At 30.8% G+C, this 25538-nt stretch overlaps 4 protein-coding genes across 14 annotated transcripts; 1 reads left to right on the top strand and 3 right to left on the bottom strand.

Moving 5' to 3' along the window:
• Window positions 1-147: 147 nt before the first annotated feature.
• Window positions 148-4857, bottom strand: LOC122571049 (F-box/WD repeat-containing protein 5). 3 transcript variants are annotated; one of them, XM_043734248.1, is made up of 10 exons: window positions 4327-4857; window positions 3346-3660; window positions 3019-3176; window positions 2755-2932; window positions 2478-2670; window positions 2173-2394; window positions 1895-2070; window positions 1492-1822; window positions 1195-1407; window positions 148-1116 (listed from the first exon to the last, which is right to left on the bottom strand). In XM_043734248.1, the coding sequence occupies exons 1-10, from the start codon at window positions 4340-4342 to the stop codon at window positions 849-851; spliced, it is 2070 nt and encodes a 689-aa protein (XP_043590183.1). In that variant the 5' UTR covers window positions 4343-4857; the 3' UTR covers window positions 148-848. The 3 variants fall into 3 exon arrangements, with proteins under 3 accessions (XP_043590183.1, XP_043590185.1, XP_043590184.1); XM_043734250.1 differs by having other exon boundaries at window positions 3346-3676; window positions 4430-4857; XM_043734249.1 differs by having other exon boundaries at window positions 3346-3676; window positions 4327-4856.
• Window positions 4858-5006: 149 nt separating this feature from the next.
• LOC122571050 (male-specific lethal 3 homolog) lies at window positions 5007-8114 on the bottom strand. 3 transcript variants are annotated; one of them, XM_043734252.1, is made up of 11 exons: window positions 8071-8114; window positions 7653-7763; window positions 7517-7585; window positions 7327-7436; window positions 7027-7210; window positions 6755-6940; window positions 6353-6657; window positions 5979-6188; window positions 5706-5899; window positions 5552-5636; window positions 5007-5468 (listed from the first exon to the last, which is right to left on the bottom strand). In XM_043734252.1, the coding sequence occupies exons 2-11, from the start codon at window positions 7752-7754 to the stop codon at window positions 5381-5383; spliced, it is 1533 nt and encodes a 510-aa protein (XP_043590187.1). In that variant the 5' UTR covers window positions 7755-7763; window positions 8071-8114; the 3' UTR covers window positions 5007-5380. The 3 variants fall into 3 exon arrangements, with proteins under 3 accessions (XP_043590187.1, XP_043590188.1, XP_043590186.1); XM_043734253.1 differs by lacking the exon at window positions 8071-8114 and having other exon boundaries at window positions 5706-5869; window positions 7653-8039; XM_043734251.1 differs by lacking the exon at window positions 8071-8114 and having other exon boundaries at window positions 7653-8038.
• A 416-nt stretch (window positions 8115-8530) lies between these two features.
• On the top strand, window positions 8531-14488 carry LOC122570659 (CKLF-like MARVEL transmembrane domain-containing protein 8). Of its 6 annotated transcripts, XM_043733249.1 has the most exons (6): window positions 11055-11211; window positions 11292-11469; window positions 11846-11992; window positions 12553-12726; window positions 13035-13133; window positions 13375-14488. In XM_043733249.1, exons 3-6 carry the CDS (start codon window positions 11858-11860, stop codon window positions 13507-13509), a joined length of 543 nt encoding a protein of 180 aa, XP_043589184.1. In that variant the 5' UTR covers window positions 11055-11211; window positions 11292-11469; window positions 11846-11857; the 3' UTR covers window positions 13510-14488. The 6 variants fall into 6 exon arrangements, with proteins under 6 accessions (XP_043589185.1, XP_043589186.1, XP_043589182.1 ...); XM_043733250.1 differs by lacking the exons at window positions 11055-11211; window positions 11292-11469; window positions 13375-14488 and adding exons at window positions 8531-8775; window positions 12806-12957 and having other exon boundaries at window positions 13035-13123; XM_043733251.1 differs by lacking the exons at window positions 11055-11211; window positions 11292-11469; window positions 13375-14488 and adding exons at window positions 8531-8775; window positions 12821-12957 and having other exon boundaries at window positions 13035-13122.
• Window positions 14489-14638: 150 nt separating this feature from the next.
• On the bottom strand, window positions 14639-21095 carry LOC122570658. 2 transcript variants are annotated; one of them, XM_043733244.1, is made up of 4 exons: window positions 20943-21095; window positions 16625-16797; window positions 15502-16045; window positions 14639-15087 (listed from the first exon to the last, which is right to left on the bottom strand). In XM_043733244.1, exons 1-4 carry the CDS (start codon window positions 20958-20960, stop codon window positions 14770-14772), a joined length of 1053 nt encoding a protein of 350 aa, XP_043589179.1. In that variant the 5' UTR covers window positions 20961-21095; the 3' UTR covers window positions 14639-14769. The 2 variants fall into 2 exon arrangements, with proteins under 2 accessions (XP_043589179.1, XP_043589178.1); XM_043733243.1 differs by lacking the exon at window positions 20943-21095 and adding an exon at window positions 17176-17345.
• Between the last annotated feature and the right edge of the window lie 4443 nt (window positions 21096-25538).

The following is a 25538-nucleotide window of genomic DNA, read 5'->3' as shown; positions in this document are numbered from 1 at the left end:
TGGGTATTAAAATGTAGATTTTATTCTAATTTAAAGTAAATTCCTAGCTGAGAATATATTAATTATAAATAGTTGTTTGTACAGTTCTGATGATACACTGTTTGTACATATGTATATAAAACAATAAAAAATTTTTCATTTTTTATCTTTTTTTATAGACACGAAACTATTGTAACATTTAATTTTGTGTTACTTTTTAATGAAAACAGTGTTAGCAATTGCTAATTATACATATTAAACACTTGTGTACCATCAAAGCTTATTCTAAATTAATTTAAAGATATCAGTCAGAAAATTATTTAAACACGAAATATTGTCAATTAAAATATGTCATGAAAGTTTAGAAGAGTCTTACTCTCATACTTTGTAAATGTTTAAAAATATACAACCTATCTCTGAAGGTAATTTATCCTTAAGTACATACGGAGTTAGATAGAAACTGAAAAACAGTAAAATCACACAAACAGATCCTCCGTAATACCTAGCAGCTTTCGATTTTCTTATTAGACAAATTATAAATATTTCAATTTCAATAAACGCCATTGTAAAAGAGAAATAAAACTTTCTTCAGTTATTAAAAATATGTAATGTCGTATAAATAAAATATGTGCAATATTGTATATTATATAGCTTAATTGTTAAAACAATATATAAACATCTATAGATCATATTTGTAAATATGTAACCATTCATGTTCTTTATCCTAATTTCATTGAAAATAGAATTTGTAAATTCATATAGAGATATTAATATATTACAAATTGAAATAGAAGATAGAAGTAATGTAATTTGATGTATCTTTTAAAACTCTAAACAGAAATTTAAATTGGAAACTTAATAGTCTTTAGTCAATCAACGTTACAACTACTTTTTCGAAACTTTCGCCTATTACGTACTTCCATACCTCTACGAAAAGAATCTTCGTTTAGTCCCAGTGAACGAACTACAGCTCGACTACGCCAAACTTTAACAGTATAATCATCACTAGTTGTAACTAACATTTCAGGATCACGTGGGTTGAAAGCAACAGAATTAACAACATCAGAATGAGGAAACTTGGCTAAACATACTCCATAATGTCTATCCCAGAGATAGCCATGTTTATCTTCCGCACCGCTAATAATTATAATTTAGAGTTAACAGATTAAACTCAAACGGAATAAACATTAAAATAAAATATTTTAATAAATTTACCTTGCTACATATTCATTGCACACATCAAGAAAAATAAAGAAACATTCATTGTTTGGTGTATATGCCTTATGAGCTCTTAGCATGGTACCAACTTGTTTTAATGTTACTAAATCAATTACGTGTATATCGATTTCTTGAGCTATTGGAGGAGGTTGTAATGGATTTGTAATAACATAACCTCGTGGCCATGGTCTTGTATTTACATACAAATATCTAATGACAAACATGCGTAATACGTTATTTATAATAAAAAATAAAAATATATATAAATTTATACTTATAGCATAAATGACCAACCTATGATCTGGAGAAAGTCCCATTCCTATAATGTGTCCATGCAAATCAATTAAGTGATCTACTTTATCAAATTGATCAGCTACAGATTCATAATTCAACCAATTGGTAAAAAATGCGTAAGAATTCTGTCTTTCTCGTTCTCTTTCTCTTTGTGCTATTCTTTCACGCAATGACGGTCCTGGATCTAATCGTGTAGGAAACTTTAAATTTTTTATTCTCTTGAAACCCACTTGATGCGGTGTGTAAGTTTTGGATCCAGTTGTAAAAATAAGATATTTTTCACAATTATTTGATAACTCGTCATTATCACCTTCTTCCGTATTAGACGATTCTATCCGTAAAATACCATTAAATTTATATATAAAAATATTACTATCATTAATTTGCAATAAGTTTCACTTACCTCCAGATTCATTCTCTTCGTCCCACTGAGAATTGTCGCTTTCTTTATCATTTTCCTGTGCTTTTTTCTCCATTTCTACTTGTCTATATTCCTGATTATATTGTATAGGATTAGCATATTCAAAACCATCACCAAGTTTCTTCCAATTCATAAATCCACCTTCCAATGTACTATATCTATTTGTACATGCTTTGGTTAATCATATCAATCATTTTCAATACATATCTTTAAATTAAGAAATGTGTAAATGAGAAATGTATCTTGCTGAATTAGCTTACTGTAATCTGGATGATGCATGACGAAGGACAACTGGTTCTTCTTCTAAATTGTCACTAGAAGATGTAGATGAAATATCTTTATGGCTTGGTGGATTTCCCCTTTCTTCTTTAACATTGGAAGATGAAGGCTGATTTTCTTGCTCTTTAGATTCAGTTTGTTCAGGTGTTAAACAATTAGCTACCATTATTGCTCGAACTGATGAAGCATTACCATTGTAAAATCTAAAATATATAAAATATCTGTGTATATTTATGTCTAAAAAATCGTTTTCATACTATAAAAAGTTATTTGTTATGTATGATACCTAAACAGTTGTGTCATAATAGGCACATGTTCACTAGATGTCTCTTGATTTGCCTTATTAAGCCATAGGAGACTAGTACTAACTAAATGTGCCAACCAGCATAAATTTCCACTTAAAAGGTAATGTTCACTGTACCATGTTCCAAATATGTCATAAGGTTTATTTATTACTCTACACTGAAGACCAAAGCCAGCTATGATAAACAAAATTAAATTATTACTAATGACATATTTCCTTTGTTATTAACTCTAAAATATAACTAATTTGATATCCTTACGTGCTAATCTAAATACTGCTATTTCACCCGAAGTGCTCAGAGGTGTTCCAAAGTGTACACCAGAAACAAGTAACAAAGTATCTGAAGAATTGAATTGTGAAAACTGTGTATATTTCCAACTAAATGTTTTCATATCATGAAGGTACTTTACACTGACAGGATATTGACTTTTCCAAACCTAGGATAAATTACACAACAGATCTTATGTTTTTGAATATAAAACACAAACAGGAATTAGATAATTAGAAAATAGAAATAACTCACGAAGATGTATCCATCTTTTGAACAAGTGGCAAACATCTTTCCATTATGCGAGAAGCTAACATGTAAGACTTGGTGAGAATGTTCTTTAAGTACCTCTGTTTCTAAGAGTGGTGTATGATACGTTAAACGTTTAAATTCTCCTAACCAAGATGTTTTCCCTACAAAATACCTAATATATTAAATTGAAAACAGAGGAATATAAATAAATATTAGTATGAAAAATGACTTCCAATTATACTGCATAATTCGTACGTTTTTATTTTTAATCCTATGAAAATTGTGTTTATTGCTATGTTGAATAATTTATAAATATACAATAAAGTTAACCTGGCATAATGCCGATGTCTGGATCTATTTTATATGTCTGATAGAGCAGATCTTTCCAAAGAAATTCGTCGCGCGAAACTCTGTGCCATGATTTGCATACTTCTCCAGCGATTGTCAACTCCCTTGGCGTTAGATATTGAAAAATATTCAAGAGTATGGAATCCGGCATATAATACCAGTCCTCATTTCTTTCGGAGCTTTCGGACAAACGATTGTTTCTTTCTTCCAATTTAATCGCATCTCCATTTGTATTTTCCTGATTTTCCTGTGTAACACTCTCGTCGATGTCCATATCGAAACACAGTCCTTTATTTACTAGAACAGCTGATACCTATCAGTAACACTGTTGTAATGTGAACGGTTCCGAGAACGTACGAGTTTGACCGAGATCGAAAAACGATCGCGTTCAAGCGGTACACAGCAGGGTATTTGTATGTAGGTGATATGCTTTAAAATAGTTTTAATTGTTTTAGAACCACAAGAAAAATACTTTCAATATAAAGAATGAAAGAAGTAACTTTTTGATGAAGTATTAATAATATTAAAATAATTATTAATATATAGTATTTAATAATATTAATTAACACGTTGACTGCCATGCAAATTTTACAAAGTGGCTATAAAATATATTTGTACACCACTATATTTATTATTTCATTTATATATTATTATGATTAATCAGATTAAATTATAATAAATTTCTTATCATTTAGTACCATATTTTACGGAAAATAAGGATATGTGCCAGTACATTTCGTAGTTGTCGTATATTTTTCTTTACAATTTAATTTTTGCAAAATATCATTATATTTGCACATTTTTTTGTTATCGTAATCATTCACACGGTTAAAAATTTGTTAGTCCATGAAATTGATCATGTTTTAATCATTCTAAAAAATTTAGTAATATGGATCACTTATGGCCATCGTGACAGCCGACGTGTTAAAAAATGTTCTTAAAATATATATTTTATATACATACTCATCAAAAGTCCCATTTACTTATTGCGTAAGAAAATAATAAATTGTCTCAATTAAATATAAAAGTAATCGTTGACTAATTTTTCAATGTAAATATTGCGTACCGGATATTTGCAAATAACAAGCGTAACATAAGTTGAAACGATTGAAGATTGTTGCAATAATATGAAATTAAATGTTTTGACAGCATATTCTAAATTTGGCAATAGACGACACAACTTGTATCGTTAGAAATAGGAATAAGCGTTCCATACTGTTTTCTTTTTTAAAACTGGTCCTCGAATAACTATAGTACTATAGATAACGCGCGCACGAGCACACATAATGTTTTCTATAGCGAGATAATACGTATGTAAAAATGTGAAGAATATTGGTGTATTAGGTATTTTTTAAAAATAATAGTTGAAAAATGTATATGTACTTATCAAGTTGTATGATACATGAATTATACAAGTAATAATTATATTCACAATTATATACTATTTTCATTGAATTTGTTAGCTAAAAATGAATATCAATTTTATTTCTTTACAGTAAAAAATCAATAGGAGAAAATAGGTTATGTTTAAATTAAAATTATTTATTAGTAGATTAAATTACTTGTAAATAGTTGATTCTCTGTATTAATAAATATTACTGGCATACAAATGTTAGTGATATGAATATTAAATCATACATTGGTATTTTATCAAAAATATTTTATTAAAAAAAAATTATAAATATAATCTTTCGTAATATATACTTTTTATCCTAATAAGTTTCAAAATTTCATTTACACTTTTACCACAATATCTAATTCACATGGTCTTTTACTTCATACACATAACTGTGGTCTGTTATTCGTATTGTTAACGTAAATGGATTTATACGCTAAAATTTCATTATGGAAGGCATATAAGAAAGCATTTTGTTAATTAATACAAAAGAGTTTATCACTTATACCGAATTCATAAACATACATCTTTGATGTACATCTTATGTAATACGTACATAATGTATACACAATCATATTTGTAAACGAATATAAAGCAAGTATGCTGCTTATTCTTATTATGTTAAGAATTACTTGCTTGAGACATTAATTGGCTTTCAACTTGCATATAAAATTGTTCTCCGAACCATTCTCTGTGCATTTCTAAATGGCTACAACATTAAAGACAATTTTGTTAGTTGCATGAAAAAAACAAAAATATTTAAAAAATAAATAAATAAGTATATATACATACCTAAGAAACATATCCAAATATTTCAGAAGGACCTTTAGCTTTTTATGTGGTATGTCTGTTAATTGAAGCAAGTCTGGCAACTTAACTAAAAAAAAATTATTTATTTTTATTTTATTTTTTATTTAGAAATATTTGATAAAAATATTTTACATACCAAATAGTCGTGTTAAGTGAATGGCACCATAGTATGTGGAAGGATTTGGAGGGCCTTCAGGTTTTGCAGATTCAGGCATTAATCTCCATTTGTTCGATTGTTGAAGCAAAGCATTGACTTGCGCAGATGTAACAGGTGGTATTCGTAACGTTACACCGCGTGGGCTAGAACAACGAGAACTTGTACTTGCAATACTAAAAAAAAAGAACTCATCAATTTCGTAATCATATAAGTGATATAAAAATGATTTGTTTCCGTAAAAATTTAACTCACCTTGATAAATTTCCTGTATCTTGTTTAATTTCTTCGTATGACCTCAATTGTTTATTTTCATCGATAGAACTCACTCTATATGATCTTAATCTTCGTTTAGAGTTTGCTACCACTTTCGACGTATCTATTTCTTGATCGTGTTCTTGAAATGGTGGTAAATGAGCGTACTCGGTATCTTCGTATTCTTCTTTAACTAATACTTCTGAGTTTCTGAAAATTATATTAACCACAACAATTAAACTGCTTTTACAAGAAATATTTTTTGTTTTTCTAATATTAGTCAAAACATTTTAAGTGATAAAAAACGCGAGACATCCAATTATGAGAGATTACAAGAGATTTAATTTCCAATAAATTAAAATATTAAAACTTACTCAATTGGTTCTTCTTTCACAAGAGTTGGATGCTCAGTATATAAGAAAGAAGACTTTAAATTACAATATTGTTCTTGTTCTTGTCTATATAAAAGGAGATCGTGTAATGTAAAATCGAAATATATACGTAATCCATCAGCAACTTCTCTGCATATGTTTATTTCGTTAATTGTTTTTTCTATTGTATTATTCGTTTTGTTCCTTTGCGGCTTTTCTGGAATGTTTGTTAATTGTGTTGTCGTAAAGTGTTGAACCCACGATTCTAAAATATTTGCAATAGTAGGTTGTGCAGGGAGAACAGCTAGCTAAAATTCATGTTACTTTTTGTTACTTTCAAATTTTAGATTACACTTTCTCGATCGTAGTCATATTGTAATTTTTAAAAATATGTGAAAACAATACCTTATTTTTATTAGTTATCAAGTCATAATCTTGGTCCAAAATCCTTCTTAAAGTAGTGCCTATATCAAGATCAATTCCTGGTTTTACACTGGCACCAGATTGACTACCTCCACCACTGTCTTCATCATCGCTTGTTTCACCAACATAATCTGAACTACTTTCTGTATCTTCTTCAGTAATGACTTCCTTTAACAATGAAGATAAATATTTCTGTCAGATATAACATAAATAAATTTCTTACATATATTTGGATATATATATACAAGTAATACCTCGGTATCATAATCGGCATGTTGCCCTGAACTGCCATCTTCTGATGATCCAGTTGTTGCAGATGTTGCTCTGCTACCACCACTTCTTGCCCTTCGTCTTGGTTCTTGATTTTCAGTTTCATTTAAACGTTCGGATAATTTATGACTTCTTTTCTTACGCTCCCTTCGATACAGATATGCTCCTCTGTTTGTCATTTTATTCATATATGATTAAATAAAAAGAAATTTTATTATATTAAATTATTTTTCCATGGAAGTGAAGTAAATATTTATTTCATTAACAAACAATTTCATACATACAATTGCAATTGTGCTTTCTGTGCTAAATCTCGTTGAAGTTGGCGATTTTCTTCTGTGTCTTTTAATACATATTCCTCTGTCACACAACGATCCCATGAAGAATTCCAACCCTATTATTTTATATGAGAATTTCATTTAAAATATAAATATAGAAGTAAGATAATATTTCACACAAGTATTTATTATTTACCTGGAAATGTATTAGATATTCAACAGCTTTACGTCCCCTTTGATCTTTGTTAACTATAACATCAAGTACCTAAAATTATACGTTATTAAATAACAAAAACTTTGTGTATTTATTACCTTGTATTTTCATAATATACCTTAGAATCGTATAATACTTTTGCTTTCGTAGGATCAGGTTCATAACAAAGGACTTTTTCACCATCACAAAATTTAAATTTTGGCCCTCGAGTAGAAACCATTCCTTCCTACTGAATAGGTCTAAATCACAAATCTTTTTCGTAAATAATCGAGTAATAACGCGGTAACAAAGTTGTATTGTTTAGATCAACATAACCTCAAACTTGTTATATTTAAATGTAAAATAACCAACCATACAGAAATTTCTGTACCAAATCATGTAAGACCTTTTATTTAATTTTATTAATAATTATAAATAATTAAATGATATATTATAAATATCGTGTGAACGAAAGTTTAAGTTTGTCTTCCGGTATTAAAATCGTTTATACAATTGTATCGTCGTATTGTATGTTGTTTATATACAGCTAACCTTACTTGAGTTCAAATTTAAACACGAAGTTCCATTTGAAATAATTTTTGATCTGTGACGCATCAAACAAGGAAGTGACGAATATACGTAAAGATGGTTTATATATATTCATATTGCATGGAAACTCACCATATGTATCGATATCGCATTCTTTTATATATATACATACTGTATTTTACATTAACGAGCAATCGAGATACTTCCTTTATAAATTTACATCAATTATGAAATTACTTATCCTTGTGTACATGTATGAAGGAAAAGATTATGCAAATTAATAACTAAACTTTTAACATTAATTACAAATTATTTGTCAAATTTTGTATTATCGACATGTATATTTTCTACGATAGATAAAATTAATATCTGTATAATAAAGTTTATTTACCGATTGAGTTAATGTCTACTTATTAGATAGTTATACATTTTTCTATCAGAGGGAATTGTGTATGTGAACAATAAAGTGGGGCAGAAGAATCGTACGGATCGTACATACCAAGTTTCGTAGATCCATTTGTAATAGTGTGGTTTGTTTCGAAACGTGTTCAGTGTTATATCTTCTGTTATTTATACATGCATTCGGGTGCGGTGGAAAGCAGATTAAGATCTTTATTTTGGATTATTTTGAGGATAGGAAAGTTCCAGACTGAGTGCACTAAATACGGGAGATTTGAAAATAATTGAGTATACAGATCAGTCTGTCAAATCAGGTATACTACACACTATACATACATATATGTACATAGAAATAATGTCTCGGCATACATCGTACGCTGTCGTGAGAACTATGTATAACGTAAATAAGTAAAACAAAAATCAGCTAAGTAGGAGAAACCTGTATGCACGAGTCGTGAAAGTGAAGTAACAAAACAATGTTGCGTTAACCATATTTTAATTACACACTAAGAATGCTAACTAACTCTCGTTCCCGCTATTTCATGTTCACGTACAGAGCGACAAGAACTACTACTTACTAGACTCAGGATTATTTTCGCCGTTTTTCGTTGTTAACTTTCGTTAATACATGAAAGTAGCAAAAGTTATTATTGCTAGAGAAACTTTTTGTCTATCTTAATTCCAAACTATAATTTAAGCCTGTCTTTAAAATAAAGTATACGTTACAACCAATTACATACTTTCGCAGTCCTTAAAATATCGTCGTTTTGTGAAAACATATTATTGATTCGCTACAAGAGTGACATAACTAGGACGAATAAGTTTTTCATAAAATCAGTTTGAAATAGAATGTTTTGAGTAGAAAACTATTAATAATTCAGCCATATTCGTGGCTTTGAAGGTATTTAATAGGATATTGTTGATGTATTTTAATAAAATCAGAGATTGAATAATTTTTTAATTACAACATCTTTCTTGTTAAATAGTACTATTTTATTAGGTAAGGTAATGATACTTTCGTCTTAGAAAACATTTTACATTTAGAGTTAATTTTCACAGATGTCTCAAAGTTAACGATATTTGGGATGAATCATGTTTGGAGCAAATTAATAACATATCCACATATTTACTATGTGTCGGTTTATTTTCAGTTTTTGTTTTCATTTCAATTTAATTTTATTTTATGTGGCTCGCGAAAGCATTTGAACACATATTAGAGAATTTTGATGAATATATTATGTGCGTTATCGAAACTTTTTGAAGTTTCATTGGTACTTTCAACGAAATGCGACTAGCGTAATTTGAAACCAATCTGAAAATGATATATAAGTTCTATTTTTGTACAAAATATTATATAATTGTCTAATTATATAAAATAAAATTAAAAAGATGTTTTGTATAATCAGGTATAATATATTCATAACAAGTTATTATAAGTGTCACAATAATTTTGTAATCTGCTGTATGTATTCATGTGTTTTTAGTTCTTAAATATGAAGTTTCAACCATGATATCATGTCACACAATCAAATCCACCGCCCACATGCACGAACATACATGTAATCAACTTATTCACGAATAGATTAGGCAGACAAATTCATTTTCTGGCGCATTACTTGTGCATTGTTCATAGGATAGAAAGTCTGTCATTCGCTATTTTCAGTGGAGATGATTTCACCGTGTAACATTAAATAATTCTTTCAATATGTCGTCAGGATATGACATAATTTTATTGAATGGTTTGAATCCAGGACTAATCGCAACGCAATTGTGCGTGTTTATCTACGACGCAACGTGTTTACGCCTTTGTCCTACGCGATAAGTCGAGATTACGCGGGCTTTTCTCGCTAATTTCAATAGTGATATGATTCAACTCTTCTGAGGAGCCATAATCATATCAACCCTATAGATCGTACTTAAACGATCATGTTTTAAATATTAATTGTTTAAATTTATTTTAGAGTGTACAATTCCTTATGTTATATCTTTGCGGTAAATAAACTTGTGAATAGACTGCGAGATTTTTATGCATTTATGGGGAATTTAAAAGCATAAAAATGTGCAGGGTAGACATAATATGGAAAAATATATGAATTATCCAAAATACAGTATATACTATAATATTTAGTAGATAAATCAGTTTTCTATCTGGATTCCATATTTTTAATTATATTCATAGCGGCATGAATTTGCATAAATATCTGCAGTCTACTTATGAAGGTAAATAACTTGTTTTTAAAGAAGCTGAATATTTATTATATACCTATAATTGATCAGATTAGCTTTTGAAAGACTTAATATCTTATTGTTTTTTTTTTATTGAATTGGCCAATTCATACATACGAATAACATTGCATGAAAAGAAAAATAATATTTATTAGAAAATAGAATAGAATATCTTTGTATCGACAAATTGAATTACTTTCTAGAAATATTGGAATAGCAATCTAACCTAGTTATGTGAAAAGACGATTGCAAGATATTTCTCTTCTTATGGTTTCTAGCAGTATATTTAGCAATTATTTTTATCCATGTATTATATTTTCCATTATCTTTTTATTTGTATTTATCATACTTTTCTTTAGGATAATGAGTGAACAATATGTATAATAATAGAATTAAACGAATAAAATTAAATGACCAATGATAGACGTAAAAAATTAATTAATGCATTTAATTTAGACTTCGAATAGATCGAAAATGAAATTATTTTGTAAAGAATCATGGAAAATAAATTTCGCCGTACCTAGGTTAGTTATACCAGATTTCATATTTGTATTCCAATCCCTATCATTTTTAATTAACAAATTTTGCAATGTAAATATTTCAGTTGCTTCTGCTATGTAAATAAACGGGAGGTATTTTTTAAGCAGATTAATTCGACGGTTGTTGAGATGGTGAAAATCAATCTATGGTCGGTCCTGATAAAACGAGATTGAAACTGCTATGTTTAACCGTATCGCGGTTTGCTAATTAAACGAGCGCAAACAAATGCCTTTACACTTCTCGTATGAAATTTCCTTATTCTTTCCTAAAAAATAAAACTCCTTTGAATTATAGCTTTTTGAAATTTCAATAAGAATTCTTTAACTATCGAAGTTTTAATTATTAAAAATTTAATATTTCATATCGAAATTTCAAAAAAATTACAATTTAAGAAAATTTTAATTTAATTATTCTTTGATTTTTTTTAAGTATTGCTATTTTTGTACTATCTTTACTATGTTCGATTATTTATTTTTTGTATTTCTTAAAATTTGATATTTCCTATTTAAAATTTAGTTTAATATTTAAATGAAAATCCGTTCCTCTTCCATTAATAATATTATTTCTTGTATTCAATATTTAGTATTTTGTAATATTACAGTGAAATTTTTTTTAAAGTGACCTATTACGATGGATCAAGGATTTCCAGCACAACATACCACAACGACGACGGTAACGACCACTTCTACTACAACATTGACAAGTATTCGATTCGACCCATCTTACATAAAAACATTACCTGGAATGCTCAAAGTCGCACAGGTGGTAAGTCGATGTCTTCTATTCAATACTCTGGCGTTTTATGCCAATAATTAGTTCAATGGATCGTAGCTTTGATTTATATATATCACACACGAATTTTCGTTAACGTCCATACTGTTGTTAAATATTATTCTCGCGAATTGCTCGCGAATAGCAGTATGAATGGGGCATAAGATTAGCGATGTTAATGAAACTCAAGGATGGATTCAGGTTTTTTACTGTCAGATTGTCATGCTAATTAATCGACAAGGATCTTCGACCTAAAATAGATTTCTTGTTCACATATTTTTATTACAATATAGAAAAGATTTTGTAAGATGAATGTAAATACATATCTATGAGAATAATATTTTGTAAATGAAATTATTACTCAATTTATTATAAGATTATTATTTATGTAATATACTTAAATATGTGTATATATGTATATATGTTTTTAATGTAACGTTGTTAAAATTTTTTAAAAACTGAACTATGTCATATGTAATTATTTAACGATATCAAATTTAATTATTTTAAGGATAAAAAATATTAATTATTAATAATTTATTATGTTTTTGTAGGTCTTGAATCTTTTAGGTTTCATATGCATTACGGTAACGAGTCATAGCAATTTTAGTCGCGGAGCATGGTTTAACACTGTGGCCATGGGTGGCTTTTGGTTCACAGGAATATTACTCGTTTTCTACTTATTCCATATCGTTGAAAAATTTTCGAAAATTCCTTGGCTAAAAATAGTGAGTTTAAAAGAAAGAATATTTAATTTTCTAAATAAGATTTTAATATCTTTTAATAGGAAGTAAATATCCTAAATAGAAATCTGTTAAAAAGTTACCGTGTAGATTGCTTTTGCGCGGAGGCAAAATATTGATCCCAGTTGAAACTAGGACATTCTATTCTATATACGAATATGTTTTGTTTATAATTCGTTTTAATTACTTTAATATCGTCATTATTTTTCCTATTGTGTAAGTAGTAAGTAGTAAGTAAAGTAGTGATAATTAAGGATATTTCAAGAATAACTTAGCTGTATTTTTATTTGTAGGAACTTACATTTTGCGTAGTTTGGACTATTTTCTATATGCTGGCCGCTTCTCTTGCAGCTGGTCATGCTAAATATATAGAAGCTTTTGGTGCTGCAGCAGTAAGTTTTTGAAATTACAAATTAGAATTACTGAAAACTAGATGTTCTGATTGTTAGATGAGTATCTCAGATTTATTCTATATCTAGCTTATGCTTGTCTATTCAATTTCTATTGGTCACTTAAGATCATCAGAGTAAACATAATTAAGAAAGTAATTCATTTTAAACAAATTATACCTCGAGAAACCACTTTAAAGAGTTTGGTGTTTTTTTTTAAATATCATTATATATCTCATCGTAGTTCTTTGGATTCTGCGCCATGGTAACTTACGGTTATGATGCCTGGCTCAAGTTCCAAGCCTCAAGAAGCGGTGCCTTAGCGCAGGGACAGCATACACCAAAACAAGTATCTACGGTAGCGAGTCCTGCGTACTAGTTTCATCACAAAAAATGCGTGACGTTTAGAAGAATTACACAAATGGACCAGTTTCAAAACATATCTTTGTTTTTATAGAGGGAATTTGTTCTAGTAACTCTTATTCGTGCTTTCGTACGTTCTTCATTTTAACAGTTGAATGTGAAATGTTAACAAAACAATAACAGGCCACAACAGATTTGAAATTTTCATTGATTTCTCTATCTTTTCTCTACAGAGCCAATGTATTCGCTTACACACGGAAGCACGATATTCGATGATTTCATATTTTTGTGTTATAAGGGAAAGATATACATACTATTATAAATATAACGCGTATTTTTGAATCTCTTATATATACATATACGGTAACTGTACATTATTTTGTGAATTTTTAAAGTCTGTTAATATTAAAAGTAAATATTTTTAACAGTTATTATATACATATACATATATTTGTATACATGTACAAGAAATATATGTTTAATCAGTATTGTGTTCATACTATAAACAAATTGTTGATATATTTGTACTCATTTTATATTTAATTTCATACGAATAGCAATTCCATCGCATTCCTGATTAGAATACCAAATGGGCGGATGGTTATATTAATTTATTTATGATTACTCGCGAGAAGATAATGTTAGACTGTATTGTATAACAAACCATATTACTTTCGCCATCTTCACTTATTATTATGTATATTGTATGAAAAATCATATACCGGTAAAAGTTAGGGATGGAAGAATTGCTTATGTAATTTATATGCATGCTCTGATAATATTACGCAGCGTGTTACATGTATTTTGTTATTTTTATTCGACGAACTCGATACAGGTACCTACATTTATATGTACACGATGTAGAAATACATACTAACTAATTCTAATTACAAATTTCAAACACAAAGAACACACGATGACAATGGTCACGACAAAACTTGTATTGTATTACTTGATCGATGCTTTACGAAATAAACGATCTAGTGTTACTTTAATTTTAAGCGTTGTTATTATCGAGATAAATCGCCAACTATGTCCTAACTTATAATTTCCGATGATTAGTAATTTAACTTGTTATTTTATATTACATATTATGTTTTACTTAATAAAGCTCTTTTTTAACGTCACCTGAAATATGGTACTATTAAATATTTAAAAAATTGATGAATTATGAGAAAAAGATCGCGTGAAAATTTTCTTTTGAATTCTAATGATCAAAGTTTCGATTGTTCGATATGAAAACACAAAAAAGAAAGAAATTATATAAAATATATTACTAATGGTAACGAGGTCTACGAGTTTGCTTTTTACCCATACTCGATAGATCTATGGTTTTACCATCGGGAAGTACTAGTTTATTCTCTTGATAATCAACGAACCCGTTCTCTTCTTCTTCTTCTCGTTGTTCCTCGTCGCATTTGATACCAGTTTCGTACGTGTATTCTCGACGAATACCGTCCGGATCGATATAGCCGTATTTACCTCTAGTGATACAATCGACGCCGATTATTTCTTCTTTGTAAGATCCGTCGTCGTTCTCGAAGCCCCAGGTGATTGAACCGTCCGGATTATCGTTGCGATATCGCCTAATAATCTATTGCGAAACATCGAAATGTCTTTAATAGATACTGTATATTAGAAATAATCTAATTAAAGTAATTGATATATTTTTCCCCTTATTTAATAGTCTCATCTTAGATCAGTTTCACTCTCTCTTTACAATAACTACTACAAGCATCATGCTCCACTTTTGAAAAAGTGTGTTAGTTTAATTACAAAAATGTTAGAAGTTTAAATACCTTGCGTCACGAAATTGTATTTTTATATTTTATTTAGCACCTTCCTACAAGATTGTATTTCGACTCTAAAACTTAATGCTTATATATCATATTTTTATAAACAAAAATTATTCCTTTTTATCAGATAAATTCTAATAGAGTGAGGAAGATACTCTAATCTTAAACGCTGAAGCTCAAACAGTGCTGCCATAAGCCTATTTAAAACTAACCTGTGCAACGGGCTTCTTTCCGCGAGCATCGTAAGATTGAGATGGTTTCACTGATTTTGCAGGTGGTTTAACCTGTTGCTTAAATGGTTCTTCTATCGGTTTCCTTGGTTTGTTCGGTTTTGCTGTCGGTCGATACTGAACTGGTGCTAATGCTGGTGCGGTTGGTATTCCACTTCCTCTGCCAGTTGGACTTCCTGGTCCCGAAACAGGACGATATTGCACTGGTTGTGCAGTCGGGCCAACGTTGGCGGAAGTCCTCGATATCGAACCTACTGTACCAAGATTTGAAACTGCTCGTGGCACGTTTTCTTCGCTTTCTTCGCTTCCTTCTTGGCTGTCTGGAGGGTCGTCACTTAAATCGGTATCGTCATCTTGATTATTGTGATTTCGAGGTGGCTCGCGGCTTCGCGTTTCATCTGGCTCCTCGTTCACTGGTTTAATTTGTTGAGGAAGTGGCGCTGGTCCTGTGGGTAGATTTGGTCGCAATGATCTGATGGGTGTGAAACCTGGACCTGTTCCGATTGAATCTTCAGCTCCTTTGGGTCTGATAAAATAAGGTATAAAGATGTATAACGTAGAAAGTAATTTAAAAAAAGATATTATATTACTGTGTTTTCGTGTATTTGATTACTGGTATTAGGTTATGTTTTTACTCTAGAGTAAATTAGAAATGTAATTCGAATAACTAAATGTTGAAATATTTTGAATATTTAAAGGATTTTTTATATTATTTTAACTCTGTTTAATCCTATATTGAGTTTTTATTTTTATTTCTATTATGTAATATCTTTTTGTAAACATGTTATCAATACACAAATATAGCACTATAAAAATTGTAAAAAAATTGTAGCACTATAAAAATACATTTAAATTACTCAGCTAAATTTTTCACAATTTAAATGAATGAAGTAATTCAAAATGACAAAATTTATGAATAACAAAATATGTATAATAAAAGATTTATATCGTTATGTGTAGTTATTTTCATTTAAAAATATTTTCGTTTACAAATAGTGTTCAGATTTCTTTTCAGAATCTCATATGATATTAAAACCATAAATGAAATGTAGGATTCTATATGTCGTCTCCGTTAGAATGTTTGATATTGTAAACTTAATGATACCTAAATGTAATTGGACGGCGAATTCGTTGATTCGCAAGTCCAACTTGCGTTGAAAGTGCTGGTCGAGCAGATGGAAGTCTCTGGAAACGAGTTGATCGAAGAGGCGATCCTTTTGGTAAATTGTCATCCTGGTTAAATTGGGCCGAAGCCAGCGCAGTGACGCACGCCAACAACTATAATACAATAAAACATTTTCGCAACATAGAAAGAAATAAAATTAAAATAGCAATAAAATAAAGAATTATAAAACTAATAAAAGTTCTTTTTCACAATTTTAGATTACAAAAAATGTCTTTATATCCACGAAATAAAATGCAGTGTATCGACACCAATTTAGTTGATAAATTAGAAAAAATAAAACATAAAAGACTAAATATAAGTCTGATGAAAGGCAAATAAAATTAGCTCAAGGTAACATTAAAATACAATAATAATAGACGTATGATCAGACTGTGGATGTTAATGTAACTTCATATTTTTATGAACGTAATAAAGCAATAGAATTTAAACAGAGGTATGTATCATAACGAATAGTTGTGCATATTACTCACATTCTGTGCATTTATGCATAAACAACTTAATCTGATAAACACATGACACATTGAACTAATGCCTATCTTCGATTTGGAGTACTATTATGGAAACACACACGATAAGCTTACGAGTTACACCAATCAGATTATGACAAAGTAAACTATGCGTTCCACGTACGACCGTCCTTCCACATTTTTTCCCTTCTCCTCAGCTTCTTTTTCTTTCATTGTTGTCACTACGGTGACTTAAATGTCAAGCAACAAGTTACGTGTGCGCCACATACGTTACATTACACGAATGTGGGTATTATGCATCGCGAGTTCTCGAAATCGAAACGCTTTCACTTTTCTCCAAGTTCTGTACCATGAATTTTGTGACCAACGACGTGTTGTCATGTAGCCTACGTTAATTATCAAGCGTATATAGGTGCACGAATGCGATTAGAAACGCGTAAACTAGAATATCTGGACCGGTTTCAGACCAGTCCCTTGGTGGAAACCTGTTATATATCGAACGAATGCAAATGGAAAAGTAAGAACAATCGAATTACGATCGTGCCAATAAATGCCGGGATTCGACGGCTGTCTGCTTGATCGCAACCCCCTTCTAACGTGTCTCGAGGAGTTACGCTAACAGGTCTGTTCCCTCCTGTAATTTTCGTTATATAAGAATATGAAATACCGGTCGTATTAACGTAACTGACTATATAAGGATAATGCCGAATTACAGGAAAATAAATACTGGGGATGTAACAGGATCGATAAGTGCAACTGGTAAAAATTGTAGAAATGGAAGAAATTGTAATGTGTCTTTATTAGTATGTTAGGTGGAATTTCAAAATTCCCATAACATATGAGAATTTTACGCATATTTAGAATATTGTCTTAATCGATTGGCGTGCCTATTACGTTCACTGCGTATATGGTGGAGTCGGCGCGTTTATCTTTATGATACGCGTATGACAGACGACCTGTTCGTGTAAAAATTTTTTATAGTAATTCATATAGAACGCAAGTATAAAGTTTTTGCGATATGTAAATATCTGTTAGATATATAATCAACAGTGACCGTGTTAATAGTTGGAGGAAGTGAGAGTGGTATGCTGTCCGATTTGTCTTGGGATTCTATCGAAAATTGCAGCAGGTGTTGCAAGTTGCTAACATTCTTGGTAAATCAAGAGTGATTAAGGTTTTGATGATGTCAGAAATCTTTTTCCTTCTTTCTTTATGAAATTTGAAATGTTGATGATTAAGTGCGAGCTTCGATAAGTCAATAAGCTGGTAGTAAAAGTGTTTGAAGTAGGGTGTTTTAAACAAGATGGTGATAAATAAAAATAAATTGAACAAAAATGTATCATATTATCACGACGCTATAACACAATTCAAAAACCTTCAAATCTCAAAGTATCACGATCCCCGAAATCAACCTTTGCCAAACTTTTCAGAAACGTAAAATCAAAGAACGCAAAAATCTCTTTATGAAAATTTTCTAGCAACTTTAAGAATGCATTAAATTAGAAAATTTCATCAGAAACGTCAAAAATGCCTCGACATCTTCTAAAACTGGCAAGGTGAAAGAGGAAAGGAAGTATAGGTTGTGGCAATCGTGTTGGCGAAGTGGAGCCGGTATCGAACCGGATCGCCATATCCTCATCTATAGTTCCTCTAGTTCGCAGGAATGCACCGGACTCGCCAGAAAGAGAGAAAGAGAGAAAGAGAGAGAGAGATAGAGAGAGAAAGAGAGAAAGAGAGAAGGGAGAGACAGGCGAATCGACTGGACATGGATTTGTTTCTTACGAGATTGCACTTCGTTCCAACTGGTGGCACGCGCTTAGATATTTCTAAGGAATATACAATGAAAAATCTATTCGACTTTCTTGCCTGGGCACTTTCACCCGGTTTGCTTGTGCGAGCAACCCGTTAATTTTCGTCCCTCGTGGCCGAACGCTCGTTTAGAAATGCGTTCAAGATCTGTTACAATTTCTCTCCCGCCGAATTTCGTTTTCTTTCACCGCACCAGTTCGCTCGTTCATTCACTTCTCCGTGAATACTTTCACTTTCTTCCTTTGAACTATATGCCTTCTCTTTCTCCGTTCGTCGTTTCCGATTTTCTTTTCGATTTTGCGATGGATATCACGTTTTCGAAAGGCGTGCGTGAGATTCTTCGAACGATTCCAACTTGATATTGAACTCACGATTTGGTGGATATAATTTTTTCCTTTTAATCTATCGATCGAGGGGAGAATGAGTTACTCCTCTTGAATAGATATGACAATTGCTTTATTTATCGATTTTTTATTCTTAAGCTGTCATATTATTTTTATTAAAAATAAATTATAGTATATTTGTATTTACAAAGACTAAGATTGATCGAAGAAAACTTAAATATATGATATATAATTTATATTAAGCTAGATTTGAATATAAAATACGTAATTCTTCATTTATTTCGAGTAATATAATTTTTCTTCGATCTTTTAAACAGCAAAGTTCTAAAATTTGTTTTACCGAAAGTGATTGTAAAAATAAGGGGAAGAAATGGTAGAGCAGTTATGAAAAGTATGTTGGTTCGCGTTCCTTACGTAATATATGGCGATTACAAAGCATAACCGGTCGAAACAGAAAGCTGTTCTACTCAAGTGTATTTAGGAACATGGACATCTAGTAGGGCTGATTGAAAGGAATGTCAAGTATAAAGGAAACTCAATATGTAAACCGATACAGTTTTTTACACATTGTCTAAAAACTTGTTTGTCTACTAGGAGTCTCTTAGCATGCGCTATTTTTTCCTTCCCCTTTGCCCTTCTTTTATGATTTTATTGTAAACATGCCACAATGACACAGCTTGAAACATAAAGTAAAGCTTAAAACTTTGTAAGAAAAGTGTCCTTTTTATGAAGAATTTGAATCATTTTTCTATTTACGAATTTTAAACAAGAAACTCCCGTTTTTCTCCCTATTGAAATTTTTACTTTATGTTCCAAGTTTTGCAAAATCACAACTATTTTCTAAATTACTCAATTTAGAAAAAATATTTTCGCCCTTTTACTTAAGAATTCTACATTTTTCATATTTCCATTTTTGGAAACATTCAAACTAATTTAAATTATAATTATATCTCTTCTTATTTCGTATCTTAACAATTTTTTAAATTTCAATATCTTCGAGTTAAAATACACTTCTAGATTATTTTAATTAACTTTCAACTTTCTTCCATGTCATAGATCATTTCTTCAGATTTGTCTCAAACATTTTCAAACTTCGCGCTTCGCGCGCAACACTTTCAGATCCGTGGAGAACGAAATAGGATGGTCTATGGCAGCGCATTCAAACTCAGACCTCTATTTTCATACCTCTGTTTTCATACCTGTATTTTCATACCTCTATCCAATCATTAGTGAAAGGACGTCGGGCTTTGGAACTTTTAACTCTATTACGGTCCATTGAACGTTGTGCCACTTGCTAATATGTACCAGTTTTCCATTTCTCTATATTCTTTACTATTCTTTACTATTACTCTATTCTTCTTATTATTTACTACGTTCACTGTATTTACTATTATCTTACTTTACTGTCATTCTCATGCACTGAACCACATTTTTTAATTGTTAGCGAAGCAGGAAGATGAAAAGTGGAAAAGCCATTGAGATGGACGATGGTTACGGAAAAAGGAAGTTTAGGGTGGATTCAACAAAATGGCGGACGACATGGGGGCCGAAGCGTCCCTGGATCTTTAATGGATGCAAAAAAGGGATGAATAGAAAAAACTAATTTTGGCTACTCACGATCACCGCGACGCGCATGGCCGTATCCTGTGTCCCCTGTCGCAATGGTGGTCACGCTGGGTGTGGTGCCGGCGCGTTTATGCCTCACACTACCGCGAATGACTCCCCGTCTCCGTGTTCTTATACCTATATCCCCGTTTAAATTCCTATGGTACGAGCAGCACGCAGGCCAACTTTCCCATCGGCCAGCAGGAATACGAGATCGCGAAACGATTCGGCACGTCACCGGTATACGCAGTTCTTTAATTTGTCTCACCGGTAATATTATCGGTGTCCCGATACTGAACGCTCATCTTTCTTGTCTGGCAAACTTGAACCGTTATTCCCGATTAATTATTTGATTAATTACTTTTATGGAGACAGGTTGTAGTTTTACTTTGCTTTTGTAAGACCCTATTTTAAAACTCTATGTAAGACTCTAAGAAGAAGATACAGTTTCATATCTTTAAATAATTTTATTTTAGTTTTGCGCAATTTTAATAGTTATTGTTAGTATTAGTGATAGAAGTATGATACACTATTAGTCTATGTTTAACGTATATTATGAATTGTACATAATTATTAGTAATATGAAGTATTATAGGTATAATAAAAAGTAGTAGCAATATCAGTAATGTTCATTTATAATTATTTAATCATGTTAGAAATTGATGAAATAGGTGATTATATAGTATACTTTAGTACGAGTATCGTGGGTAATTTAATATTGCATTATTGAAATATTAAAAAAATTAATATTGTAGAATATTAACAATAATTGCCTGTAATGACACAATATAGTGTGTTATTGCATCAATAACATTAGTGTTTTTACTTTCATTACAGTCCGCAGTTACCATTAGTTTATTTCCTAGTAATAAACATTAAATAGTACAAAACTTTCAGTTACACGTTTCTAATAAAATTAATATTTGTAACATAAGTATTAACATGTTGCAGGTATGCTAATATAGTAATTTGCTTTTCAGTTTACAATTATTTTAGTGTTATATATTATGCTATATTGCTATATATATATGCTATATTATACTACTTTTTCAGTTGTATAATATTAGTATAATATTAGTTGGTGAAATTATATGTACTGCATTTAGGTCTGCCATAAAATAGTTTCATTTGTGAATAATGTTTGTAATTCATCTACTTCCCCCGTATACCAGAAGTTACTCGGAAAATTGGCGCGGTAACAAACTTGACTACTCGTCGAAGCAATTGCGTGTGTTTAGTGAGAGTAGTCCTGATATAACATCATTAACTAAACTCGTTGCAGACACAATATTAAAAACAGATATTAATATTACATATCAAGAATTTACCTTAGAATAGTTATCTAAGTATTACGTCTATTTTATCCCTTTTCAATTACTAAATTATTCATGTTTTTTACAGATATAACTTCAAAAACACAGTCATACTAAATTTAGATAATATCTGTGTTAAAAAATTAAATATTACAATGAAATGTCACAATTACCTTATTACATTAATTTTACCTACATTTCGAATTCATATTGTGACGAATATCAAACATCATATTTTCTAGAACAGGGAGTGTTTAATGTAACGTAACGTAAATACACACATATACGTAATTTGTATTAAGTATTTCATTACCGATGAAAACAAATTTTCACGCTAACAAACCATTAGGTTTTCAATGTTATCCAAAACATGTGTATAATACATAATAATTAACACCAATTCAGAGAAAGAAAGTTTCGGCTTTAGTTGATGTTCGAATGGTACAACTTTCTTTTATTAATGTCAGATGAAAGAATTACATACTTGGTGTGATAGTTACCTAGAGGAATTTCTACGGGGAGATAGTGTCGGAGTCTCGAATTCAAGGTCAGTGTCGGGGCTAAAGCCGACTGCACTAATCCTCGCAATACGATTGCAATGTATCTACAGTACCCTGAGACGTTATGTAGCCGGGTATAATTTACTGTATATTGTACTTTCACGTGTACGCGTGCTATGTAGGCTGTAACTTCAGAACAAAAAGGTACACCAGCACTTTTGCGTCGGGAACAACTCAGATCTCATTTTAGTTAACAGGGTATTCTGTGTGGAGAACGATGGAAATGAAATTTACTCATTTTTATTCTATACATTTAAACATTTAGTTACATTACATTTTAACTTATTAGTATTATTATTGCAGAAAGACGATGACAAAATTTTATTAATTTTATACCTATTCTGCAATTTTTTATAGCATTGGTATATCTTATTCTTTTATGATAAATCCTGTATGTTTTAAATACAAATTTCGCTTGAAAAATAAATGACGATAAATTTATGAGATTGTTAAATAAACCGACACCTTTAACATTACTACAAACAGACTATGTATATTTGGAGCACGAAGGTATGCGATAATTGGCTATTATTCGATCTTCCAGAATGAACGAGATTCGAAATGTCATTTTGATATTTCTCTGGTGCACATTATTATTACAGACTCTTAAAATACTGATGGACTTGTAAACTATGCACGCGCACTAAATGCAAATGTTACCAGAACATTCTCCACCATCTGAAACCAGTTTTCTCATCGCGTCTTCTTCGTACCTCGTAATACGAAGCGCACTTCGTTTTCGTGATTTTTTTCTTTGCAATTTTCAAGGTCAACCGATATAATTTACCATTAATTTCACATTTCAATATTTTTAACTAGAGTTATTTTATATATTTGTCGTACACTGTCTTCAAATATTAAGGTGTCTGCTTCAATATCTATATAGAATAACTTATTATTCGCCTACGATTGTTCTCCTTATATCAGATGAAAGATCTCATCTCGCATTCTTCAGTTAACTCGAATTGCTTAACAGACAAGACACTGTTCCATACAGCGTGAATTAAAAGAGGTCAAGTATGAAATTCTTTTAGGTCACGCTCCAATCCTACTTTTTTAATAAAAAAACGAACCCTGTATGAACTAACATGTTTGAAAAATCCAAAGAGAAAATGCTTGTTCCTCAGTTGTTTCTTCTAAAAATTCTCAGAAATGACTAAATCATTCTCCTTCATCAAATGAAACTATAAGAAATTAAACAATTAAGAAAAGTACAAGAAATAAAAAGAGCATTTGTATCGAGTCATCAAGATCTTTCTGGAAAAAAGGCTCATAAGACACAATGTTGAATAGAGCAAATTGCATTAAAACACTTTTCATATATATCATACTTTATATATATATTTATACTTTCTCTTTTCATATATTTACAAAATAAGTCAAAGTTTCATACTAATTCAATTATTTGGCTAATATATTTGGCGCGTATATATTATATATATTAAAAAAGCTTTTTAATTGTTGTTCAAATGACAAATCAGTAATCTGAGATCAGTTACAAGAGTTAAAATCTTTCACAATCCTAACTCATCATTTTTAATTTCATTAAAAAAGGCAAAAGAAAAAAGGTAGACATCTTACAAATAGTAATCCACGTATCACCAAGTGTAACAATACAGATGTGTCAAAGGAGGAGGACCTAACTTGCCTTTTGTCAACGATTTACCCCGCAAGGAATGTCCAGCCGCCATTCGGTCAGGAATGCCGCGAGTTCGAACCCTTGAAGTCGAATCAGGTACGTTGGTCAGCAGGTCTGGGCAAGAGGAAGAGGAAAAGAGATGGTATGGGAGAAAGAAACAGGTAGATAGGTAGATAGGTAGGTAGGTAGGTGGGTAGGTAGGTAGGTGGTGCACCGGAGCAAGCGCTTTCGCGGGAGGCGAACACAGTGGAGGCAAGCGGAGTCGAACCGGCAAGCCAGACGGATCATTTTGTGGAGGCTGAAACCCCCATGAAACCGGTTCTTCCTTGCGCGCACTTCTCTCCTCTTCTTTATTCCTTTTTTTCCCCTGGCAACGTAGTCGCCGTGTAACCATCGGCTGGTACTACTGCGATGCATACTCGCGTGTTACACGAGTATGCCCATGGACACGCACGATCTTTCGAATATATGGTACATGCGAAGGACGCGGAACATTATTTCGATATCGGTGATCTTGAACCGCCTTTTGTAAAATTTTCACTAAAATTGCTATTAAGCAGTTTGATATTACTACAACAAAATGGCAATATAGCCCTCTTGAGGAATTGTCTTCATCTATATCTCTTCATTGGCGATGGATTAAAGAATTTGAATAATAATATTTCTTTTAATTTTATCATCTGATACCATAAGACCTAACGTCAGTAGTAGTGAATGTGTGAAGATTTGAAAATTATCTGATAAAAATTCGCTAATTAATTATTCGATTAGCATTTTGGTTTCTTTGAAGTACCGCGGAAAAAGATTATCATTGGTGTTTGTATTTCTAGACTACAAAATAAATCATCAAATTTTTATGAAGTAATATAAAGAAAAAAAAAAATAATAGGGAAGATACTAAGATAAATCTATTTAAGATTTGAAGTATTATTTTGTATTGTATGAAGGTATCTCTTGAACATATTACACTATAACTATAAAAGTAGCTCAGAATTACCAAATTATTTATGTTATAGAAAAAATATTTGGCCGCTCTACTCTCTTAGTTTAATTTCATATAAATCCTCAAGTCTATAAGAATTCTATTAACTGCATG

The sequence above is a fragment of the Bombus pyrosoma genome, linkage group LG9 (assembly GCF_014825855.1).
Source record: "Bombus pyrosoma isolate SC7728 linkage group LG9, ASM1482585v1, whole genome shotgun sequence".
Classification (NCBI taxonomy): Eukaryota; Metazoa; Arthropoda; class Insecta; order Hymenoptera; family Apidae; genus Bombus; species Bombus pyrosoma.
The sequence above is the reverse complement of the archived record's forward strand: the minus strand, read 5'-3'. Positions and strand labels throughout refer to the sequence as shown.